A 25,114-nucleotide genomic window follows, 5' to 3' on the forward strand; every position below is an offset into this window, starting at 1 on the left:
GCATGTTTTAGTTGTGTAGCTGTCTAATATTATCAAATTGTCAGTTGGAAAAAATGCATTACGTAAACACGACATTCAAACACTTCTTGGCGGTGGGGGAAAATACGTTTCAGAGTGTCCGACTGGATTTTATAGACCCATTTCCAGAGCCGGTGTGCAGTCTTTTCATATAGACGATCTTTGTGTGTAGATCTGTTGGAGAAAAGCTCCTCTCCCGCGGACTGCTATGATAGAGCTACTGGACAACACTTTCTGTTTTCAGTGCCGACCTCCGCTTTTGGGACAGTTTAGTGACGGTTTTTTTTGGGGGGGGGTGGTGAACTCGTTCACAAAGAAAAACGTCGTTTATGAGCGCTGTCCAGCCACTTCTTGTTGGTAGCTGCTGGCCTCTGAGGCTAGCTGGCTTAGCGGAACGGTGACCGAGTGGAGCCAGCTGGTCGGACGGAGAAACGGGAACGTTAGCGAGCAAGCTAATTAGCCAGAAACACTGGGCTTGGATTATTGCCTTTAATCAAACATAGAGAGCAGGTTGTGCAGGCGCAATTCACTGCGGCAAAGATGAAAATAACCGTGGACTTTGAGGAATGTCTGAAAGACTCCCCACGCTTCAGGTGAGCGACTATAATTTTCGTCTTTTCCCTGTTTATCTGGGTATTTGTTTATACGGTGTAAAGTATCCAGTTAGCGCGATGATCAGCAGTAAGGAGCTTGCTGGTTGTTGCCTGCTGCTCTTCTATTTTTGTCCCTTAAGAAAGCCGGATCCAGACTGGGAGGCTGCTGGTGGGGCAAAGAAACCAAACAAACTCAATGAGTTGTTCGGTGAGACCAAACGAAGGGAATGTTTTTTCACCATAAATTATGTAGAGATAGGACAATGTATTAAATATGAATGTTGGGAATTACTGGCTGTGCCAGTAGCCTGAACTGACACGACAGTGCATTGTACTATATCCTTAATTATTAATGATGTAGCATGTTGCCCAAACATATTACTCCTAGACTACAAGCACACTACCTGTATATTACAGTTTAATAATGTGCACAGTCACAACTTTAAAGTCTCCTCTGCTGGTTTTAAACATTTTGAAAATATTTTAAAATGTAAGTTTTGAACGTTAGAATGTTAATATTTTCTATAGTAAAAGTGCATCCTTAATCAACAACTGCTCTAATTGGTTGATACCAATGTCCTGTAGGTTTTTCCTATAAAAGAAAAAAAATTGAGCCCATCAAAAAATGAAGGAATGACAAGATTCTCCTGATCTATGCATCAAAAACATTTCCTGAACCTTTAAGTAGATGTTTATTGAATCTTGAAAAGCATAAAACTGATGGTTGATGCTTTTTATAAACCAAACAAACTAGGAGTTGAAAAATTTGAGATGTTTAATGGACCGAGAAAATTAAGATTGTTCAGTTCTTTATCAATCAGATCTGATCAATTGAGAATTCAGATCTCTAGCTGACTGACTGGTGTTGCCCTGCTTTGTTGAGTTTATTAAAAAATATATATTAGATAAACATCTTGGATGCATAAATGGGAATAATCTTGTAATTCTTGGACTCAAACAGTTCATCTAAGTCTTTTAAACCACCATAGCACATGATCTTACAAAACGACAGACCTGCATGAAAATTGAATCAGTTTCCTCTGTAATAGCAGGAAGCACTGTTGCCTTGCAGCAGGAAGGTCCTCTGTCAGATCTCACCCTGGCGTCTTTCCACATGTTGTCCCTGCACAAGTGTGGATTCTTTCTGGGTACTTTAGTTTCCTTCCACGATCCAAAAACACGTCTGTTAGGTTTTTTGGTCCCTCTAAAATGTCCTTGGTTTTCCATGGATGGTTGCATGCTGTGTGTCTCGCTGTGTTGCCCTGTGATGGACTGGCAACCTGTCCATCACAGGGCGGGTATAAACAATGGATGGATGGAGTAAATAGATATTTTCTCTCTCCTTTGTTTCCCAGCTGTTGTGATGTTTCCAAAGCTCCCTCTCTTTTTAATCGTCTTTGTCAGGTGTATGCAGATATTACACCATGAATTCCTGATATTTGAAATATAATTGTAATCAACATAGCTTACTAAACAGTCATTATTCTAATCAGTAATGGTTACACTGACGCTGTAGCAAAGTTGTATGCTGCTCTTGTAAGTGTTGGCGATATGGACCTAAAATTTTATTTTGATATTTACTGTCATTTATTGAGATAACTATAAAAGTGACAATAAAAAGTTTTTACAACTTCTTAGCGGTCGTTTTTAAGGTAACCTTAAGGTTGGGTATCACTGCTGTCAAAGACCCACAAACACAAATATTGGAACACCAGATGATTTTTATCACGTTTTTCCATGTAGTTATTGCTTTTAATCATGTTTTCAATTTTATTGATATTTATTAATGCTTTCATGGAACCAACAGTGGAAAAAATAGTAAAAATAACAAATCTGTGTGACTGATACAGTCAGATTTTGGAGCCTCAAATGTCAACTGAAATGTATCATTGACGTGATAAGAAATTTTTTACGATGGCAACAAATGATATAATAAATGTCCTTCCTCATGCACTAGTGGATGTTACACTTGAAGTAAAAAAAAAAAGACCAACTAAAGTTTCCATAAATGACAAGATTAAACTTGCTCATTCCTACCAATGTTGCTTTAGCTTGGTTTTCTTGTACTAGTCATGTGTTTTTAGACCATATTGTAACTCAAAAGTCATCATTTGCAGCTTTTTCTCCCCACTTTGTCAACCCTTTGGGAGGTGTTAAGTTGAGTGTTTGTCCTCAACCACCCCATCCCCCTTGGGTTGCTTTGCGTTCAGTGTTTTGAGAAAAGCATCTCTCTTCTTCCTGTCTCTCACACTCTGTTGCTCGAACATCCTCCCCCAGCCAAACGAGGAACAGATGTTAGAAAGTTGCTTTTTTATCAGCGCATTTCCTTCAGGATCACGTAAGGGGGGCTGGAGAAGAGGGGGACTTCCCGCACAGTGGAGTTGCCTAAACTTGTAAGGAAAATATGCAGTACATGTATAAGAAGTGAAAGCATACAGCCAAACTGTGCTAAACTGCTGACAGATGGTTGTTCTGTTAGTCTAAGATGGTGGCTTGACTTTAAAGCCTCTTCCTTCTTAACATTAATATAAGGAGCTAATTTTAGATCAATTGTGAACAACAGAGGGGCTGAGTCACAGCAGAACTGGGTTGGAGTGGGCTGCTGTACCACCAAGGCACAGTTTTTGGAAACAAAGAAAGGAAAGTTATTAATGAGCCACATTTCTGTAGCATCCCTGAATTTCACTGAGACCAAGTAATGCATATATACTCTGGGGGGTTTTCTTCAGTCACACAAAGAGATAAGCAGTTTGAGGGAAATTAGTACACTCAGGAAATAGGAAACTGGATTACTGGTCTTCTGATATTAAAGTAAGAAATCTATATTACAGAGAGAATACCTGGAAGTTTAGTGATAAACAGGCAAATTTCAGATGTAGTTTTCTGAATAATAAGCTGTGTTACTGTATATTCTAATAAACGCTAACTTTTTTGGTGTCAAAACATTTAACAATAAATAAATAAAAAATCCTGTTGCTTTCCAGATCTAAAGCAAGTATTAAGTTCAGAATACCTCCAAACATCAGACTCAGCTTTATTTAATAAATGACACCATCAACTTTGTAAATTTCCTTTCACTTAAACCACTGGCATAAAATATTAATATGTTGTGTTTAGGAATCTTAACAGCCTATCATGCAATTATAATAAAGATGAATGTGTCTTCAAATTGCTCCTCAGGTACAAATAAAGTTTCACTCCATTGAATTGAATTGATGAACACTATTTCTTCAAAAAGCCGGCGTCCATGATGGTGTCTTAGTGCATCTGGCTAACATTAAATGCACACTCTACTGTAATCTAATGTAAAAAGCTGCTACTTTTACTTTGAAATCAGGCACAGGATACTTTGTTTTTTAATTAGTTGATGCCTGTATGAACTAGCAATCCAATATCATGGAAGATCTGAATTTAAACAATATGAACACTGCAGTCTGTTTTTATTGCTAGTAATATTGTTTTTCTGATGCAAAGTTTCTTCTCTAGAGGTCCAGCGATCCCCCACTCTCCATCTTTGTTTTCATTACCATTGATCTTTCTCAGAGCCGCCTGTCAATATAAACTCTGCAGGAGTTCTGTAGTTATCAGAGGCAATCGCAGCACAGTTTCAGCTCCAGTCCCCGCTGCTTTCATCACATTTTTCCAACCTCCCTCCCAATGAGTTAAATTTGGTCAGGAAAGAAGACAGTGGCAGAGACAGAGGGGATGGATGACAAACATTGAATATAGAAGCAGCGCAGAGCAACTCCAGCTTGCTCAACATCTGTTTCCATTTTGGTGTTTACTTTTAACTTTGTGCCAGAGAATATGGAGCCCTGAAATGTGGAGAAGGTTTTTTTAAGTGGTAATTTGGCACACCCTCGTGTGTCTTTTTTTTTTAAGCTCTCATCATTGCTTTAGCTGAGAAGCTGTCTTTGGTTATAGACCTCGCTCTTAGCCTGGGGAGAGCACAAACACTAGAGAGCAAAAAAAAAATCAGTATTTTTGGCATAAACCCTTGTAGCCTAGTTTCCCACTTGAGGCTCGGCCTCATGAGCTCTGTTGGCTCCATTGCAACTATGAGAGTTGAAAAATCCTTCCAGAGAGCTGTGGCTTCACTCCCCACATGTGTAGGAACAAAAGTTTTACATATTTGATGACTTTCCATCCCTACAAAGCCAGTTGCCACAACATAGTTTTCATATACAGTTAATGCTGGTTGGACGACTGCTATTGTGGAGACGTTTTCATCCTGCTTAGAGCTGACTTGAAAGGTCCAGAAAAGTGTGGGATTTTTTAAGTATTGTCCAAGTTTGGCTGGTATGGAAAAGGTTACCATTTTCAGACATAATTCTCGACTTTGTTGTCTGTGTGATGATTTCTGTGAATAAGTTGCTCCTATCAGCAACTTTTATGCTGGTTTTATTAAAAAAAGACATATAATTACAGTCAACTTTTCTTCTTCACGCTATGCATTAAATCTTGAGTTTTAAACACCTTCACCTCATGTCTTTCACTATTCATCTGTCCATCCATACTTTAATTCTGTCCATTAATTTGTTAATCAGTTCATCCTTTTCTCCTTTACTCTACCTCATAGGCCCAAATCATGTGAGTTGTATTATTGTAGGATTTTTATGATCATCAGCAATATTTATGTATTAAAAATTAGGAAGTTATATTGATATCTTTGGGAACAACATGTAGTTATTGGCTACTGGGCATATTAAACCTACCATGCATCAGTTAATACCTACTGATAGGACTACTTCTTAATTTGCATTAATAAAGCACTTTTACTTTGGTGGATAGGGCACCAAAACGGGCTCCAGCCCAGGGGCCCACATCCTTGTAAATCCAGCCCTGTAAATGGGTGTAAATAAAGTAAATATGACCTACTGAAAACTGAGCAGAAATTCTTGCTCCATTCAGGTTCCTTTGATTAATTATGGTAACATTATGTGCTCCAAAATAGTCTTGATGAACTCAGTGGTGGAACATGTTCTGTTTCAGTTTTACTTTATTAGAGCTGCTGAAGAGCCAGCAGATCAGGGAGAAATCTTCTGATCGCTGACCAGAGCGTGATTGATCAGTTTATCAGGTCTGTTTGAGCTCATTACTGCAGCTGTGCTAAAACCCTTAGTGTTTATACAAGAACAATTTCTACCCTATTTTAGTTTATTATTTATAATTTTCAATTGTAATTTTGGTGTCTTGGGGATTTTTTTATTTTTTTGACAGATTTCAGGAAATATTAGCAGTTCATATTCAAATTATTTAATTTTAGCTTTCATCTGAAACACAAGGCTGTCAGAATCATTTCCATCGTCGTCATAGATCCTGACAATGCTGTAGTTTCTCCCTCCTCTCCTCAGTGTTTCCTTCCTGCAACATGTCAGTGACGAAGGATCAATCGAGGATCTACGCCCTCTATAAAATTACCCCTAATGTTCAGTCATTACGACAGCAAAGAAAATTTCCCCAAGCTTGTAAGTGTTTATGTTAAAGTAATGACTTCATCTTGTGGATGTTGTTGACACTGTGTTGTCTTAATGGGGTTTTTTTTACCACAGTGGGACCCTCTTGCATGTTGCCTCTGCTTCTCTTTTGAACAATCACAGGATCTACGTCACAGCACCAAAGCTCACCCTATTCTTCACATTTCCATCCACAGCAACAGTTTCACTGAGTGGGATTGTTTTCCATCCTCCACTACTGTTATTTCAGACCCTCTTCATTCTCCTTGTTCAGCTTTTGTTGCAGAATTTTAATTCTTTAAAAATAGCAAAACAGATTTATTGACGCCAATTTCCTTAATTTTGGGAGATTGATGATTGGATGATACTTGCATGTGAAACTGTTCTTATTCCCCGCTCTTATCTACCTCAGCAAAAGCCTAAAAATCAACCACTGCTTCTTCTGCTCTCTCGTGAGAGAGGTTTGACTGATACACTGGACCACCAATTCATGTCTGCAGGTTTGCAATAGTCATCTCACTGTTTCCAACTCAGTGACTTTCCTGCTATATTTCGCGACATTTCAGACAAAAAAATTGGTGTCCAAAATCAGAATCGGCAGATGAAGCTTTTTAAAGATTGGTAATGGGGGATTAGTGCAATTGGTGCACTACTAGCTAAAACCAATTTAGCTATTTCCTCATATGTAGGAGGCAGATAGAAGGAGAGTTGATAAAGACAAAAAATTGCTGTGGGAAAAAAATCATAGCTTATCTTAATAGTATTTGTTAAAGCACTGTTAAAGTAAGCATGTATTAGGATGGCCGTGGATTGTTTTGAAAGTGTTTTAATAGAAAATAATTTCGGTTTCATTGGTTTAAAATGGGGATGTTCAGTTGGTAGCTCTATTACAACAGGAAGGTTCTGGGTTCGAATCCTGGCCTGGAGTTTGCATGTTCTCCCTGTGGATATGAGGGTCCTCTCCGGGTACTCCGGCTTCCCCCTGCAGTCCAAAAACATGACTGTTAGGTTGATTTAATTATTCTCTCAAAACGGTGGCATGAAAAAGCAGCAGGCCCTGCAGAATCCTTCATCTTTCTCCGTACATAACAGAAGGCATGAGGTGCTGTTTTTTTCCCTCTTAAATTTCAACTAGAAAACCAGTTTGCCTCTAATGTTATCAACTAATTGTTGTAATGGAGACTTTAATTTCACAATTTCGATAGGTGATGTTGAAGTAGCTCTGATATTTTAGTTCTGATATTTTATAAACTTTAGTTCATAATTGTTTTGTTTGAGGTGTTTCATTTGTGGACAATTTTCCCCACTGACTTTGAACTGTTGAAATAGGATGTGTAATAATGTGTTTTTATTGTTATACCTCCCTTAACATTCTACTTACTCTGCATGCTGGCAAGATAAACCTGGCTCCTTGTTTCCTCTTACTAAGAAAAATGGGGCTCTTCGTCATGTCATGTTTTACCTAAGGGAAACAGAAAATCATGAATTATTGCAAGCTCCTAGAAATTATGAACTACTTGAAATAGTAAAATAAAATGAAAATCGTTCAGTTACATTAGTTTCAAAGGGATGCCCTGGGGTATTTTCAAATATTGGTCTTTTTACATACAAAGAAAACAATACAGTGTCAGATTATGCTAGTGCTTTCTTTCACACATTTGTATCTGGAAGTTAAATTTGACCATGTCTCTGGAAAGATTATATAGAGAGGATTAAATAACTAACTTCATTAGAAAGATCTCTTAACATTTCTATCATTGATGATGTCAGATTTTTACGTTTTTGTTTTCCTTCTGGAAGATGTTTTGGTTTCTCTTTCCCTAATAATGAAAACCAGAGTAGTTTAGAGTTAACATTTTCATCTGATCCTTATAACTGGAGGAAATTCAAAATAAGTGTATAAGAGATGGTTTTGGAGTATTAGTTTGTGAAGCCTTGTAGACTCCATCAGGCCAACAGAATGAGTTACAAATCTGTCTCATCTGCTCACTTCTGAAATCAGAGCATAAACAGGTCGGCAGCTGGTTGCCAACAGCTGCACAGAGCTTCAGAAGAGGTGCTTTCTGTTTCAAATCGAGTCATTAAACCACTGTTGTAGAATCAGGTGTCTGTCTTTAGTTAAGATTTTTAAAAAAAGAAAAAAAAAACACATCTGCAATGAAGTCAAGTTTTTGTGGCCAAGTAATTTATTCCAGTAAGAGTCCAGAGCCTTGTCTTATTTTTGTTCTTGGTCATTGGCAGTGAGAGTGTTGTAGTCACCCGCTGAAAAAATAGCAGTTTTATGTGAATGTTTACCCAAAAACCACCTCAACTTCAGTTACACTTAGAAAGAATGGAAATTTGAGACGTTTATTTTTTAGACTCATTTGGAAGAATGGCCTGAAACCTGCAGCTTTTGTTGAAATTCTCAGTGATTCAATATTGACTTATAGAACGAATGGAATTGATCGTTTAGAACATCTGCATAGAATTGTGCTGCTGAAATTTATTTCTAATCTAGTCAGCTCCTCTGTCTGGCATGTTGTATTCATCAGAATCCTTTTATACACTCAGTCATCATAAAGAGAACCGGGGCCAAACATTTCCTCAGTGATGTTGAAGAGGCCTGTTTTTAACTGATGTGGTTCACAAGGCAAGCTTTTTAAATTACTCTTTTCATGGCCTCCAGTCTTTCTTCTACACCACATATTTCTCTTTATTTAACTTCACCCACCCAGCCAAACGCTTACCTCAGGATATCCAGTTTCTCAGTGTGTTTTTTACTTAATGTAGTTAATGAGCTTATGTTTCTTTTTGTACATTACTTTTTTCTGTAAAGTTTACCATCTCGGATAGATTTTCTTGCAGTTGTCACAAAACGTTTTAGTCAGTGCAGCAATAAACGTGGAGCTGAGTTATTTTGTTGTTTTGTCCAATATCTTGGGAAGCTTTTTAGTCAGAACAAACTCTAACAGGGGATGTTTAAAAAAATAATCAAGACTCTAAAGTTTCTAGAATAAAATATTAGAAAATGTGACCTCTCTCAGACCAGAGAAGAGGGAAATAACCTGTATATTTCTGTGCTTTCTCTAATCTGATTACTATATTAAACATGTCACTGATACTGAAAATAGCTTTAAATTTTTTTCAATATGTAACACCACAAAGAATGCAATCGACACAACCTGGAAGTTCCTGGGTATGATGCTTTCCCTGATAGGAAAAATACCTTTTAGTCTTTAACTAGATGGAAAAAGCTGGAAAACCTTTCACCAGCCAAACTGCATTTCTAATTAATTATGTTTATATACCGTTATGTTACTTCAAATACTGACAGTAATGTGATATTGTTGTATATTATTGATATTGTGTTGTATTATAATGGAAAAATATTTGCCATTGCATTCCACAGTCTGCTTTATTGTTTATAATTACCTGGATTACAATCAGATAATAACCATTAAATAAAATTTTACATCATATTTTATTGCCCTTTACTTCAGATACAAAAACTACCTAAAAATATTTTTTTGGTTCATTGATAATCTATTTAAAAAGGGAAATCTTCCATAAAACTTACCTCTAACCTATTTAAATGTGCAAGCTTTAATGCATAACATTTGACTCAAATATGTTTCAGAAGAAAAAGAAAAAAAAATGTTCCGCATGTTGTTTGGTTTCTTTTCTTTTTTTTATTTGTCGTTTTGATTGGATAATCCTCTTATTGCATTATTTACACTTCTGTCCAGCTGCTTTCCTGGTTTGACTTTTCTGTTTCTCCAGACCTGGAAGCAGAATGCCTGCATCATCATCTATTCTTGCTTCTTATCACATCGTCTCCGAGTTATCAGACACGTTGGTCCTGAAGAGATTAAAGCAGCTCATGAAGTAATCTAATTTTGCAATAATAATGTGTTATTATTACACTGTTGAGAGAACCTGAATAAGCATCTGAAGTAAGCCTTTAAAGTCTTAATCCCATCACTTTTTATTTGTTTGACATTTCCAGATATTTGGTAGCAACATATAATATCCACTGCATGATTGAAGAGTGCTTCCAACCACCTTTGAGCAGCAGTAACCTTTAAGTAATAGGTTCTGTGTAACCTTATCAGTATCTGACAGCATTGTGCTGCAATTCTTTACCCGCCCTTCTTTAATGTGATGTTACAGTTCACTGAGCTTTGCAAGGTTTTGTTTATGCATAACTTGCATAAAATCAGTTGGGTTCACGTCTGGGTTTTAAGAGAACTGTTGCATGACTTTAATTGTTTTCTTTTTTTAGAAAGAAAAGAATTTTAATTCTTATTTAATTGGTGTACTCTGAATCATAACCCAGCCATCCAACTTAACATTAATCAATGTTTTGTTGTAGCACAAGTTGTCTGGTGCAACTAACCTTTGTATAAAAAATATTTTGGACATAAATGTCAATGTGCTGATAAGATATGCTCCACCTTGCTAAGTTAGTTAGTTAGTTTTCCCCAAGTTTGACGCTGTATGTTATGGTGTTGTGGTCAAACACTTCAACATTTATCCTAAAAAGCTAAGTTCTTCAGTAGCCGCTGGCTGAATTTGATAGAAATTGTTAAATAATATAGGATACAAATTGTAAAATGTGTTCTCTTTAGATTGCATGTTCATTATTTTTGGTTGTAAAGTTATGTCTACTTAGTTTTTGTTGGGGGTTAATTAAATCTTAGTTGATTGTTTTTTGATGAAAATAAAAAAAACAACTAAAATGGACTATTCTATTTTTTTATGTAAGAATCTGGATGGGAAGCATCTTCCAAACTGAGTTTCTGTCTCTTTAAATATCTGTGTTTATTTTTGGGCCTCGTTCTTTCTTCCCATCTGCTGAAACCAATTATTCAACTTGGCATTGCTCTACAGTCAGAATATCAGAGTCTGTTATGGATTCCAGGTTAAGGACCGTCAGTGTTTCCTTAAGGATTTCTGCTTATTCTTTACATACTTTCTGCCTCCTAATGAACAGTGTTTCTTACTTAAAAGAGGCTTGTGCGTGCTTGTGTGTGTGTGTGTGCGTTACATTGAAAAGCTTGAAGCTCTTGTTCTCTTCTGCTTTTTGCTCACTCTCCAAGGCCAGATATGTAAGGCAACAGCCCAAGTTTTCATTTTGAGTGGGCCCCTCCTTTTCTTATCCTCTGTCAGCACTTTCACAACCTCACCACACCGGCTTAAGTTTCAAGATTAAGGGGAAAAGCTCATGCAATGGTGTTTGGCTATGGAATGAGTGTGAATTTTAAATGAGTTTGAGTTTTGTTCACCAGTACTTAATCTAGTGCATTAAATAATTTTAATATCCTTTTACAAAAGTAAAATCTCTTTATCTCAGTGATTTTTTTATTTTTATTTTTTTCGGTGAGTGGCCTAATTGATTCATTAAAAAAACTACTTTGCCTACTACAACAGATGAGGGTAAAAAGTTCACATAAAATGTTCTCAAGTTTTGAACACAGCCAATGTCTGTGTGTGAGAAGCATGCTCTTTATTGCTTTTGACCCCGTTTCTGGCCTTTGAGTCTATTTTAGCACTAAAGTTCATCCTTTTTTGTTTGGGTCACAGAAGCAGTCAGCTCTTTTCAAGCTGAAAAGTTATCTATTGAGCTTAAACCTACTTTTTTTATGTCTTTCAGGTTGTATGCATGAGTGTGGAAGATTAGTTTTTAGACCTACAAATGTGATTTTTATGTTGCATGTTGGATCCATCACTGAGAGTAGCAGCTGTGCTATGAATTAAGAATTTAGAAAAAGCAAATCTTAAAATTAGACAAACTAAAAATAATTTGCTAGTTAGGGCTTATTCGGTAGCTTATTGGTAGTACTAGACTACAAATCAGGATTTAAATAATGATATAACGTATCTTGAGGATGAAGCAATGATCTTTAGCTTTTTGATGCATTTTATGAGTAAAACTGGTGGTTTTTAAACAAATAGTGTGAACAATCAATCAATAAGTTTATTCACTCAACAAAACACATTTCACCAATGTACAAAAACATTGTCTTGTAACAAATCATCTACATGAGTGAAAGGGAGCAGGATGAAGAAAAAACTTTATAAAAACCTGCCCCTTTCTCAGTAATTACAAAATAAATCTTTTTGTTTTCAAGATTAGTCATGAGAGAAGCTGCAGTTTGCATTTTGTTGTTAAGGCGTACAATACAAGGAGCTTGGAGATTACATGTTCATGTTTTATAGCAAGTGAAGAAATGGAAAGCAATTTGAAAAACTACCACTTTATGCGTTGTGAAACTTCAATGTATTTCCACAGTGATAAATACTGGAAATTACTTTTTGTAGATTTTTTTTTTGTGGTTGGACTATTCTGCTGAGTCAACCTTTAACAGTCGTGCTGCATTTGTGCAGAGCACTTTAGCTGAATGTGTGCTGAATGTGTAGCTGAAAAAAGATTTCTCTGTGATTGCCGGATTCTGTCTGATGGTTTATTTACATAATTTTAGGTTGTGAGCAAAGATACAGAGAGCAGACAGAGCAAGAGTTGTCATAGTTGAGCATTTGTCAGAACGCTATTGAGCGATCGTTTTGATATTTAAAGGCACATGCCTCAAATTATTGTTCAGTAACATAGATATGTGCGCTCAAATCAATCTCACTGATTGAACAATGCACACTCAAGTTAGTGGCATAAATATAATGCCATAGACCTCTAGGGGTGAGTTTTACCTCTGCAACATGATCCTACTCTTGATTATTTTTGCTTTAACTCTCCAACATAAAACAGAAAAGGATCATTTGTATTCACTGATTGCTCTTCTCTTTCTCAGCAGTTTACATCATTTATTGTCATATAATTTCAGTACAGAAAGCACAATTTATAAAAAAATATTTATTATAAGAAAAAAATGGTTTTCAAAATAAAACTTGTGATATAGACATATGATATGCCATGTAAATATTATATATATATTTATATATTATCTAAGACCTTAAAGTGGAGTGAGGGGCTATTTTATGAAAATAAATCAATATGTTGGTTGTTCTTAAAATTTTGGTTTATTGTTCTCTTTTTACACTATTTCTCATTTAGAGATTTCCAGTTTCTCATATTTTAATCACAAGCTTGCAAGGGTTTCTAACATTCAAGTACAGCAACAGTAATGTGTTAAACTGTGCACATTAAGATGTAGGAGAGCAGAGATTAACTCAGATGGAGCTGGGATGAGTCATTTAAGTCTCTTCTTCTCTACGTGATATTCTGCAGCTTGTAGTCTGCTGATCCTGCAGAGACCCAATCTGTGCTTTGTCACATTTTAAAGGGCAGGATGCCAGTCCTGATTTCAGCTCAGAGGCCTGACCCAAAATGGCAGCTCTCTCTTTAGCTGCCTCCACCAGTTTCTGTGTTTACACATGCTTGTGTCAACGTTCCGCAGACCCCTAATACATGTACTGCGACTGTAGTTTTGTGAAGTGCTCAAGTTCAAACTTTTATGTTTTGTTGGTTTTTTTTTTCTCCTCCTCACAGAGCAACCATAGAGGAAGTGGAGGGGGATGTGTGTGAGTTGGAATCCAAGCTTGACAAAGTGAGTACCACCCATGAAAAACATTGCTTAATTGTTCATTTGCTCCACGGTGAGAGCTGGCAGCTGCAAACGGACATTCTGTGAGTGGGAAGGTGCAGGTTTGTCCCAGCCCTCCTCTACTGTATATCCTCAGGCAGACTGCTTTAGCAGAAGAAAAAAATTCATTTAGACAATGTAACTAAGATACGTAAGATTTAGTTTGCATTAGTGAAAGTGCATGATTGTAATTCAGCTGTGAAATTCTGCATGATAATGTCAAGATAAAGAAATAACCTCTACAATCTCAATGTACATGCACAGTAACTTACCTGACTTATTTGTATTTGATTATTCAAGTCAAAGATGGTTTATTCTAACAGTTTTGCCAATCAAAACTGAGAACGTGAGGAGTCAAAAATGCCCTATTTAACTATACCTGTAATATAAGAATGCATAAGGACAGCATTCAATATTTTTTAGTCCTCCTTCCATTGGGGACTCATATTTTTTTCTGTACTAGTAGCATAAGATTACTATGTCAATAGTCAATAGTCTGAAACACTTTTCAGACTATCTCATGAAGGCATTAGAAGCTGCTTCGCCGTTACTGAATCTGGAAAAAGGTTGTGGTAGGTAGCACTGCTGTGTAAAAAAAGATGGTGTATGAGGATTAGCATTATTTTTAAACTGTCTTTAGCATTACATATTAGCGATTAGCATGGGGATTGTTGCTAAAAAAGCTTACATTGAGACTGGAGATCAACTGATCAGTTTTTTTTTTTATGGTGTTTTATTTTTATTTTTCTTGGTCAGAAAAGCCAAATTTTGTTGATCATAATTGTTTTGTAAAAGCAATAAAATGGTATAAAGATCCAAGCTGGTGAATACATTTTAAACCCAGATCTGAAAACCATAAATTCCCCGACATCCACCGCCCTGCAGCTCCATGCTGCAGAGTTCACTGGCTGCGTTCACTACCTGAGAGCTGGGCCGCGATCCCGGGAGAACCCACTGCATTGTTCCTGACTCTTACAGTCTCAGAGCCCCACCTCTGTGACTCAGCCCCGGCCTCACTTCCCCTCTTGCTGTGGAGAGGAAGGATCTGCCAGATAGTGGGTGTGTTTGCGTGCATGAGTGTGGCTGTGACAGTGTGTAATGTCACCCATGTCTAGGGTGGAGTCCTGCTTCGACAGACCAAAGTTCAGCTCTTTTTATTTGGAGCTCGCAGTTTGCCCGGCCAGTTCACACACAGGCATGTTGAATAAAAAGTAAACATGCTTTCAGAGCGGCAAAGTGAAAGCCTTTTATTTTTAATGATGTGGATTAGTATTCTTTACTACTGTTGACTTTCTTTAAAATCTTAAAATGATCTAACAGTAACTTGCATTAATCTACCTGAACCATGTGTATTTTTTACTGTTAAAGAAAAAGAAGCATACAAAATGCAATTTACTAAAAATTGTATTTATCTTTTTATCAGTTAATTACGGTAAGTTGCTGCTCTTTGGTTGTAGTTGCTAACACTTCAGCTTCATGGCCAGAAGGGCAGCACTAGTTCAAATCTTGGCTTTTGGCCTTTCTGTGTATAGTTTGCATGTTCTCACTGGTTTCTTCCCACCATCCGGAAACATGCATGTTTGTTTAACTGGAACATTTAAATCACCCTTTGGTGTGTATGTGGGAAAGGCTGTGGGTACCGTGATGGACTGGCTGTCCTTGGTTTACCCTTTTGCTCTCAGTCCTCTTTACAGCATGAATAGGCTCAAGCTCCCAGTGACCCTGGATTACTATTTAGCAAATGTAGAAAAAGGATGAATGATTAGTTCAACAATTTCTTGTTATTTGCATTTTCCTGAAGCAATTTAGCTGCTTTGAACACAAGCGCACACTTATGTTCTTTGTCATATCTGAGAAAATATTACAATTCATCCTGTTTGTAGATGTTACAAATTTATTTTGTTCTGAGAATGATGATTTCTCACATGACTAAACTTAAACTGCAAACTTAAACTGGAAAAGAAGTCATGATTCTATCAGAATGTCCATAGATGAAAATTTAATGGGAGGAGTAATTTTTAGGGATTGTTTTGGATTAAACTTAACTGGAAATCTCATATAAAATACAAAAAAATTATTTAACTTTTAAGTAAAGTAAAGAATATTTTAGAACTACCAAAAGTCCAGATATTATATTACGTGTTGATTCATAGCTGATTGTGTAGAGGTATGGGGCAATACATGTAAAACCAAAACTAAATATTTGTGACACAAAAAAAAGCATAAAGTGAACACTAGACAACATATTCATAAATTGTTTATTCAAATATCTTGAAACTAAGGAACTTGGCAATTTAAAAATGCTATTGATTATGTATAAAGCTAGAACGTAATTATTGCCAGTTATTTTATAAAAGTTCTTTGCTCTAAGCTCAAATAGGACTGGACAATAAATCAATAACGGTATATATCATGATTGACATATGATCAATATCAATAGATAACACATCTGATAGAATATTCAACAGAATATTCACTGAACTCCGATTCAGAACCAAACAGCTTTCTGGGGGATTTAGGAAAAGCTAAGCAAGATTGGTGCCATCAACTACCTCACTCTTTGGTTACCTAGCAATGACCTGTTGAGTTACTTGCAAAGCAGCAGTTTAAGGTTTTGCCACTGTGCCTCACAATTGCTTAAAAATAAAAAAACAATTGTGTTCTCTGTTTGTTAACACAAGCATCCATCAGGTGGCATCTACTTTACTCGAGGTGGACACCCTTTCTTGCTGTTGTCATCCGGAGAACAATGCAGTTCAGAAATAATAACATTTTTCCTATGTAATTAATATGGCTTGAAACATTGCTTTCTGCTTTCAGCGCATTGCTTTCTGTTTCTGTTTTCTAATATCCTTTGTTAACACTTAACTCATCAACTTCGCCTTTGTTTCCCCAGCTGGTGAAGTTGTGTATTGGGATGATAGATGCTGGAAAAGCCTACAACGCAGCCAACAAGCAATTTGTCAACGGGATCCGGGAGCTTGCCCAGCAGTCTGCCAAAGATGAAGTCATTGAGGTAAACAATAAAATAATCTAACCCGAACGAGATCAAAGAAAGTTCCCAGCTTCAAGGGTATTTTTGTTAGATCTTTGTTTTTTTTTTTCCCTCTTCCTGGTTACTTTTTTCCTTTTTATTTAACACATTTTTTTCCTCCATTAAATGTTTTGGATGAGATAAACTATGCTATAACATGGCTCATAAAAGCCTGTGTCCACTTCTTGTTGTGGAGACCAGATGTTTTGTTTTCTCTTGTGAATTTCTTTCTCTCTGCCTGAAGTTGTCACAACTTCACTCTGAAATATGAAATTCAAACTCTGCGTACACCCATATATCATAGACCTTAACTTGAATAGAAAATAGTATTAAGACTGTTTCTTTTTTCATCTAAAGACTATGTTTCCTTTAGCTCGTATATATGATAAATTGTGTTTGTCCAACCTTTGCTGATTTGCTTTGTCTTCTGTTTTTGCCTATTTTCATTTTCCTTTTTTTCTTTCTTTCTTTCACAGTCCAGCCTCACAAAGTTTGCCGAGAGTCTGCAGGAGATGATCAACTATCACACGGTACTCTGTCCTGTCCTGTGAAAACCGGATGAATTCCCAATAGTTGTTCTTTTTCTTTCAGCTGTTGGCTGATGACAAACCCAGATGGGCAGATAATTCACCACAGCTGTTTTACTCTCAGTTTCTATTCACTGCTGGGAAACCCAGAAAATTTCTCCAATGTCTTTTAAAACAATACTTTGTCTTAGGATCAGTTTTTAGTAAACCTGATGCTAAGATTTAATGTCTGAGTTAAAAGCCCCAAAGCTTAGCGCTGCTGAAAACATGTCTAAGTAGCTAACACTATCCACCATAAAACAGTGGTTAGCTGAAAGCTATTTGGGTAGAGTGCATGTTGTGGAGCACAGGAATTTAACTGTTAGAATAAATTATGCATCAGTGGAGTCAGCATGGTCATGGTCAATTTTTTATGATGCGGTTATCATCCTTCAGGACAATTCAACACTTTAGAAGAAGTATTTAGATTTTAGATGCGAGTTTCTGTTGCTCTTACAGATTTAGTGCCGTATTGCTGCAATAAGTCTCACTTTCAAATGTGGGATATTTGCTAATACGTAGCAGCCATTCCCAGGTTCTTGAACTTTTTAGGCACCTGCATTGACAGATTTCATTATGTGATGACTTTGATTTAGTCACATCCTGACTTGTTAGTGTCTGATTGGGATTGTAGTTGCATGTAAAGAAGAAGGCACAGCGTTCCACTTTATTAATGCTAATTTAACCGCAGAGAAGAAGCACAAGATGAGCTAGAGGCTCTTCTTATGCAGTGACTGTTCCAATGTTGGTCCTCCTTCTCAAGTATAAATTTTGTTTCTTTAGGTCGATAGCTATTTTTCTGTTAATTTGAAGATACGTTATGTGGCCAATTTTTGATTTTCAGTTTTTTTGCTTTTCTAATACAAATATTTTACAAATTACAATTTCTGTATTTTCTCTCTTACGTTTTTATATTTGCATAGCTGTCATGATGTGTAACTGTGGCAACAAAGAATTGTCTTTACAACTCAGAGCAGCTAATTAGCATCTTAAAAGCTTAAATACCAGAACTACAAACTCAAATCTTTCGTGTCCACAGCATCACTATCCACAACAACCTTTAGAAGATACTTGGATGGTATCAGTTACAAACGCAATTAATTTACCACTCGGATAAATAAAGTATTTTTGAATTCAATTGAATAATAAAGATTTCAAAATATTTCTTTGTCGTGCCTTCCTTCTCTTATTGGTCATTATTTACTTATATTAGGACCAGAAGCTTCACTGTGCAAGTGTGTGAGAGAATATCTGCTGTAACACAGGTTTTCAATAATATTTTAGAACAATAATAAAGTAAATAAGGAGAAACATTTCCAAACTCAGTTTTTTCCATGGCAGACATTCAGCTTTGCTTGTTGTGTTCAAACCTCCTGTTATCTGCTGATAATTTCACTCTCTCACAATTTGTCGCAGCCTGAATGAAACACAGAATATGTTGGATAGCTTCTTAAATAAGCTAAAAATAGGTAACTTTGGGGTTTCACTCAGTAACAACTTCCGCACCGAAGACAGTTGTTGCCAATTTGACCTAGAGATTATGTATGGTGCGGTCAAGTTTAAAACTTTCTGATTTCAGTCACCAGCCAATTTCTCAGAGCATCTCCAAGCTAATGTTGATGGATAAATGATAAAACCTTGAACCTACAGAAAGTACAGACCATTTTCCTAATTTAACCAAACTAATTTATTGGTGGCAACTAGATTTTCCCAGCTGTGGTTCTTGTTGTTAAGTTTACCAGTATTCTTTGACGATCCAGATTTAGATTGAGAATATACTTGAATTGAAGGATGATTTATCTGTATTGCAAAGGAAGAAAACTATGATGAGCAAACTTCTCTGTTACAGGTGCTAAGAAAAGATTGATTCTATGTTGGATATAGATGCTAGCTGCCACTAATCCAGTTGTAAGAGATAAATAGTAACAAACCTGCTCAGACTTGGATTTTAAATAATGAAAACAGAACTTGAAGTCCATACTGACTCAAGTCTGGTTCCCTAAAAGCCTCCAGGAGTCGTACTGTGAGCCTGCGACTGTTACTCATCTGAGGCGACTGTGGCTATATCAGCTGACTGCCTGATTGGTTTTTGCCACTCAGCGACCTTTCAGCACATGATCTTCTCAAACACAGAGCTCAATCTGTTAGTCAGTGATTGCCTCTCCCAGGCACATTGCTCATATTGTCTTCAGGCTCTACTTAAAGTGCTTGTAGGGTTTTATTTTGTGCTGGGAATCTAATTTTTTTTAAGGAAGCGTGCAGGTTAATGAGAGTATGACTCACCAACAAGAATAAACAGTTTGCGTCATTCCTTGTGTTTATCCCTTTATGAGGGGAGTTTACAGAGTCGCTCCGTTTGTGTAAATTTAGTTTCCTAATTACAGCCTGTGATGTTAACAAAATCCCTCCATAACTGAGATGGTGAATGCTAACTGGTTTGAAAAAGGAAACCTTGCTGTTTCTGTGGTTGTTCTGGATAAACACACGCCATGTTAAATGTTTAAAATGTTTCTTTATAGTTTGTCAACAAATGTTGATAAAGGAGCAAAACTCACTCTTTTTTTCTTTCTTCACAGATATTGTTCGATCAGGCGCAGAGATCAATCAAGACTCAGCTGCAAACATTTGTGAAAGAGTGAGTGTCAATGAAAGAAAAGGGCAAAAGCAGGAAATACTCTAGAGATTAGATGTGAACATAAATAGCCAACATTTAGGAAATGTAATGTTGGGAAGAATAAACAGAAAGAAGAACAGAAATGTTTTTTCACAGTTTCGATTTACAGTCAAATGTTTTTTTTGGTGCCTTACAGAAGTATTAATTCCTCCTTGCAGTTTCTTCCATTTTTGTTGTTGTGGGAAAGCCACATTATTATTTTATGAAGACCAAGACAAAGTAGTGTTTAATTTCAAAATATAGGGAACTGTCAAAAAAAAAAAAATTTGAGAAAAAATCTGAAAGTGTGATTAATTTTTATTCATCCCTCTTGAGCTAAAACATTTTCTGGAGACGGGGATTTCTGGCCAGTCCAGTTTGCAAACTGTCTGAAGCTGAGAGGGGATTGAATCTTTAGGTCTTCTTCATCATCCTAGTTGATTACACTATCAGCTTCTGAATAATGGGGACTAAATATAAATACTTGAAATACTTTTTGGATTTTTATTTGTAAAATATCAAAATACCAAATAAAACCCCTGTTATAATATATTTTTGGTTGCTGCTAGAATACTAAATGTGGAAAGGATAAAGGTGTATGACTATTTTTTCCAACTTGCATTATCATATCTCTGTGTTTTAAACCTCAGCTTGAAATTTCAGACCATTGGCATAATTACAGGAAGCAGTCACAGCTCGGGATTAATTCATTAGCAGGATTAACAGTTTTAGCTTCAGGCACGCCAAGACTGAACTCCCACGTTATCAGCTCCAATACTTCTAAGGGGAAGCTAGAAGTTGTTCTTATTTATTATTACTCCCAAAAACCTCAAAGTGAAAAGGCTGAGGCCCTTTGCTGAGAGCTTTGATAATAGCAATGGAAAATATGTAAAGCAAGAGTTGACCTCCAGAAATTTCCAGAATTACCTTGGACCTTAATGAGTTTGTTTTTATATGACCTTGCTGAAAGATGAGCATTTCTTACTTCAACAAGTCACTTTACCCATAAAAGACCACTGAAGATAATGAGAAACACCATAAATTACTATTTAATGAGGCATTATCCACATATTCTCTAAAAATATAATTATTTCATTATTCTTTGATTTAATAGTCTACAGAGGCATAATTTAGCAACCTGAAATTCAGAGTCTAAGTATGAGCTTTAAGCTTTTATTGCAGCTAAACTCTTTTATAAACATTTTTTGTGAATGTTATTACTTTTATTAGGTTAGAAGTAATAGTTTTAAAAGCCTAATGTGTTTCAAAGATATATCAGGATAACAAAATATGTTGCTTAATTGACACTAATAGGATATAAAGAGTTTTATTGAGATTACTTTTAGAATTAAATGTTAATTTTAGCAACTGTCTGCACAGGCTAAATTATAACAGCACAGTGACTGTTGTAAGAATTCAAGCTAAATTACCATCTAATGGTAATTTGTGTCATGACCATCATTTCCTTTTTTCTATATGACTTTAAGAGTGTCTTTGTTTTATGTGTAAATATATCTGCTTGAATTGTTGGTTTTGCTTCCTAAATCTGCATCATCTGCCACAAAAGTAGTTTTTTAACAGCTTTGTTTTAAGACTTTTGCTTTCAGCATCCCATACTTTGATTTTCTTTTCAGTTTTAAAATAAACTTGTTTGAAAAGCTTCTAATTTCCATTGTCCTTCTTTGCAGTGATCTGCGAAAGTTTAAAGAAGCCAAGAAACAGTTTGACAAAGTTAGTGAAGAAAAGGAGAATGCGCTTATCAAGAATGCTCAGGCTCCTCGCAACAAGCAGCATGAAGTAGAGGAGGCCACCAACATCCTGACCGCCACACGCAAATGCTTCCGACACATTGTCCTCGACTACGTCTTACAGGTATGCTGACTCTGTGGGATTTAAACACAGAATAACGGCAGTGCATTAGGGATCAGTCTGATATTTCTACATCATGTTGCGACAGAAATTTTAGTTCAAATCTTGTACAAAACATTGTGCTTTGTCAAATGGTGCACAAGTAATTTTTAACAAGGCTTTAAATAGAGTAACATTTTGCTGATGAAAAGCTTAAAAAATGAGCTGTGCTGTCATAGTACCGTTTTTATCCTAACTTACAGATGTGTGGTACTTTAGCGATGTCAGCCTACAGTGCCTTGCAAAAATCAGCATATTATTAAATAAATTTATTTATATATTCAAGGGATTTAATGTGCTAGAAGGCCTACTTGTGAAGTGGAAGGACGTTTTTTTTATATTTACTTTCACAAGTGGAAATGTGAAACATCTGGTATGCATTTGTGCTCAGGTCCTTTTCTCTGATTCCCCTGAATAAAATCTGGTGCAGCCAGTTGCCATCACAAGTTGAATTATTAGTAAATAGAGTGCAGCTTTGTGTGATTTAATCTGTTTAGATCCAGTTGTTCTGCGAAGGCTTGCTTTTAAAGGAAACTGCCAAGAGACAACAACTGTTAGCAGAAAACTAAAAGTGCTCTGGATGATCGCTTGTTGTGGTGGAAATCTAACAATGCATATCAATCAACCAAACTCTATTTATAGAAGATCTTTCATGTTTAAAACAGACAAACAAACATTCAACTTTTAGAAACACATAATGAAATGATCAGAATGGTCAAACAGAGTAAACAATAAGGAATTAACAATGCTACCCTATTTTAAAGCCTGTTGGTGGCAGCATAATTCTGTGTGGATATGTGTTACACAGGGTAAGAAAGTCTGGTCAGTGTTGACTGGATGAAGCTAAATTCAGGGCAAAACAGGCAACGACCTCTTTACATTGATACGTCGTTTACTTAGAAACACAGAGCCCAGAAAGACTGAATTGTTTTCAATCATAGCATATCTATGCGTTAAAATGGCCCAGTCAAAGTCCAAAAATGAATATTTCTTGTAATCTGTGGTAAGACTTGGACATTGATATTTATGAATGATCTGACTCATTTCACATAACAACCTGCAGATTTTTTTGTAAAGGTAATTTTATTTATACGGCACATTTTCAGCAACAAGGCAATGCAAAGTGCCTTGTCTCTAGTGTGTCTCTAGACGTGCAACACTGATGACACTTGGAGCTATAATTACAGCAAAAGATATTTCTACAAAGTAATGACTCAAGGAGGCTGAATACAAATAGATGCCGCACTTTTCAGATTTACAAGTAAAATTTATTGAAAACAAATGATCATTTATCAAAGTTATGAACTTTGTTTTGTTGTCACACAAATCTCAAAATGTGACAAAGTATGAATACTTTATGAATACACAGTAGTAGTAAAATAATCAATTATATCTTGTGAAACAACTTAAAAAATCAATTGCGAACTACATCTATATACTTCCTCTCAGGTAGATGGCTAATTAAACCAGTACCAGCTGCTGCTATCTTGTCAAATACTCCCATCTGAATGGAGGATGTCCCTCTGCTCAATTATGTTGATGTGATTTAATTTTCATTTAACTCTGCGCTTGGAGTGATGGCTATAAAAAGATCCGCTGGCTGTCATATTATCTCTCATTTCTCCCAGCATCGTGTTTGGTAACAGTAAGGAAAAGACAAATGACTAATTTCTTCATCAACCCGTTAATCGAAAGTAAGCTGAAAAGGAAATGAAAAAAGGGGAAGCTTGCAAGAAAACAACTGAAGTGTTTAATGTTAAATAAAAATATCTGTTAGGTTTCACAAGAAATGCATTTTCATACATCAAGATTTAACACTTTATTTCCAAGACACATCACAAGGCAGGTGTGAGAAGTGTTGCATTTTTGCAAGTTTTTCTTGCTGTAAAGTACTTGCATATAGTCCATCGCATCAGCTGTGTCTGTGAGTCTCAGCACCTCTAATTACTTGGTGATTTCTGATAAAGCAGCTGCCAGCACTTTCCATTCAATCTCCTTCCAAAGGAACTTGCACTGCTACATTAGTACCATTTTCCCCCAAAAGCAGACTTCAACGTTCTGCTTCAGCTCTGCATAATCGCTGCCTTATAAAATAAAGCCTGACTGTGTGGAATTAGTTTAGTTTTTATCAGGCTCTTTAGTTTGCTTTCAGGAAATCTTTAAATGAGTTGCTAGCTCAGCTGATTTTAAATGGGCCTTTTTAATGCTTTATATTTGGTTAGGGTTGTCAGCATTTTAAAACTCCACCCTCAGGCAGTGCTTACTGGCATATTTAAGAGATTTCAGCTTTATTTTTTTCATTTCTTCTAGATTGTCTTTGCCCAATTATGTGTTATGTAGTTTAAATTGACATTCTGGTTAGTGGAGGAAGGAGAAAATATAGACGAGACATTGTACTTCAGTTATATTAACCAGACTGTGAGGAGCAAAGCTACATGATAAATAAAACAATAATTAAGTGTTCACGCCTTTTCAAACAGAATAAGTAGAGTTAAGCTACTTATTTTGGTCTTGGTTATGTATATACATGTTCTTTTTCTGCCTACTGATTTCTTGTTTTCTTGTTTTCAAAAAACCTGTTTGAAATGAATAAATCAAATAAAATGCTAAACATTCGGGCTTTGGATTCATCTACAGATTCATGAAAAATTTCCTGACTAGTTTCATCTTTTCATCCCTGAAATGAACACCAATTCTTAACATTTAAATAAAAATCGAAACCACAGGAAACAAAAAGCTGTCAACTCTTAACAGATAAGAACCTGAAACATTAACTTTTTTTTGTCTCTGTCTGAGATTAAATTAGACTAAGCTTTTCTTGTTTATTTATTTATTTTTTTTACTTTATTCAAAATCAAAAGCTTGCATAAATTATTTGGTAAAAAAAAAAAAAGTATTTTGGTAATCACAAGTGGAATCATGAAAAGTTTTAATTTGATTTAATGTTGGACGAGAAAAGCAAACTGTATATGTTAATGTAAATAATGGTTCCCACTATATATAGATTGCGTTCAGCTGTATCTGGGCTTCTTTGTTATTTATAAAAGTAAACACTTTTTGCAGAATTTGCATTTGGTGACAGTAACTTACTGAAACTGACAGACCCTAAAAACAGAGACAAAATCCATAAAAAAAAGATATATAAAACGCTTAGACATGTTGTTTTTTTCTTTTCAGAACATTTTTATATATTAACTTATTTTTAGCCTCCTCTGAGCTGAAACAAAGGCAAATATGGGCCTAATTGCTCTAAAATTCTGTTTCCCTTCCGCACGGCAACATGCGACTTACCACAACTGAGCAACC

General features: G+C 36.0%; 1 protein-coding gene across 4 annotated transcripts in view; it reads left to right on the forward strand.

Moving 5' to 3' along the window:
• The first annotated feature begins 173 nt into the window (after positions 1 to 173).
• The window catches only part of LOC116725876 (arf-GAP with coiled-coil, ANK repeat and PH domain-containing protein 2), a 50,610-nt gene continuing 25,669 nt past the window's right edge, over positions 174 to 25,114 (forward strand). For 2 of the 4 annotated variants that reach the window (XM_032572280.1, XM_032572279.1), the window contains exons 1-6: positions 175 to 611; positions 13,554 to 13,611; positions 16,544 to 16,663; positions 17,158 to 17,211; positions 19,824 to 19,882; positions 21,589 to 21,772. In XM_032572280.1, coding sequence (XP_032428171.1) covers positions 559 to 611; positions 13,554 to 13,611; positions 16,544 to 16,663; positions 17,158 to 17,211; positions 19,824 to 19,882; positions 21,589 to 21,772 — 528 coding nt within the window. In that variant the 5' untranslated portion in view covers positions 175 to 558. Of the gene's footprint in view, positions 612 to 13,553; positions 13,612 to 16,543; positions 16,664 to 17,157; positions 17,212 to 19,823; positions 19,883 to 21,588; positions 21,773 to 25,114 lie in introns of all 4 variants that reach the window. The other 2 variants (XM_032572278.1, XM_032572277.1) reach the window with 2 other exon arrangements.

Source organism: Xiphophorus hellerii, chromosome 9 (genome assembly GCF_003331165.1).
Source record: "Xiphophorus hellerii strain 12219 chromosome 9, Xiphophorus_hellerii-4.1, whole genome shotgun sequence".
NCBI classification, from domain to species: Eukaryota; Metazoa; Chordata; class Actinopteri; order Cyprinodontiformes; family Poeciliidae; genus Xiphophorus; species Xiphophorus hellerii.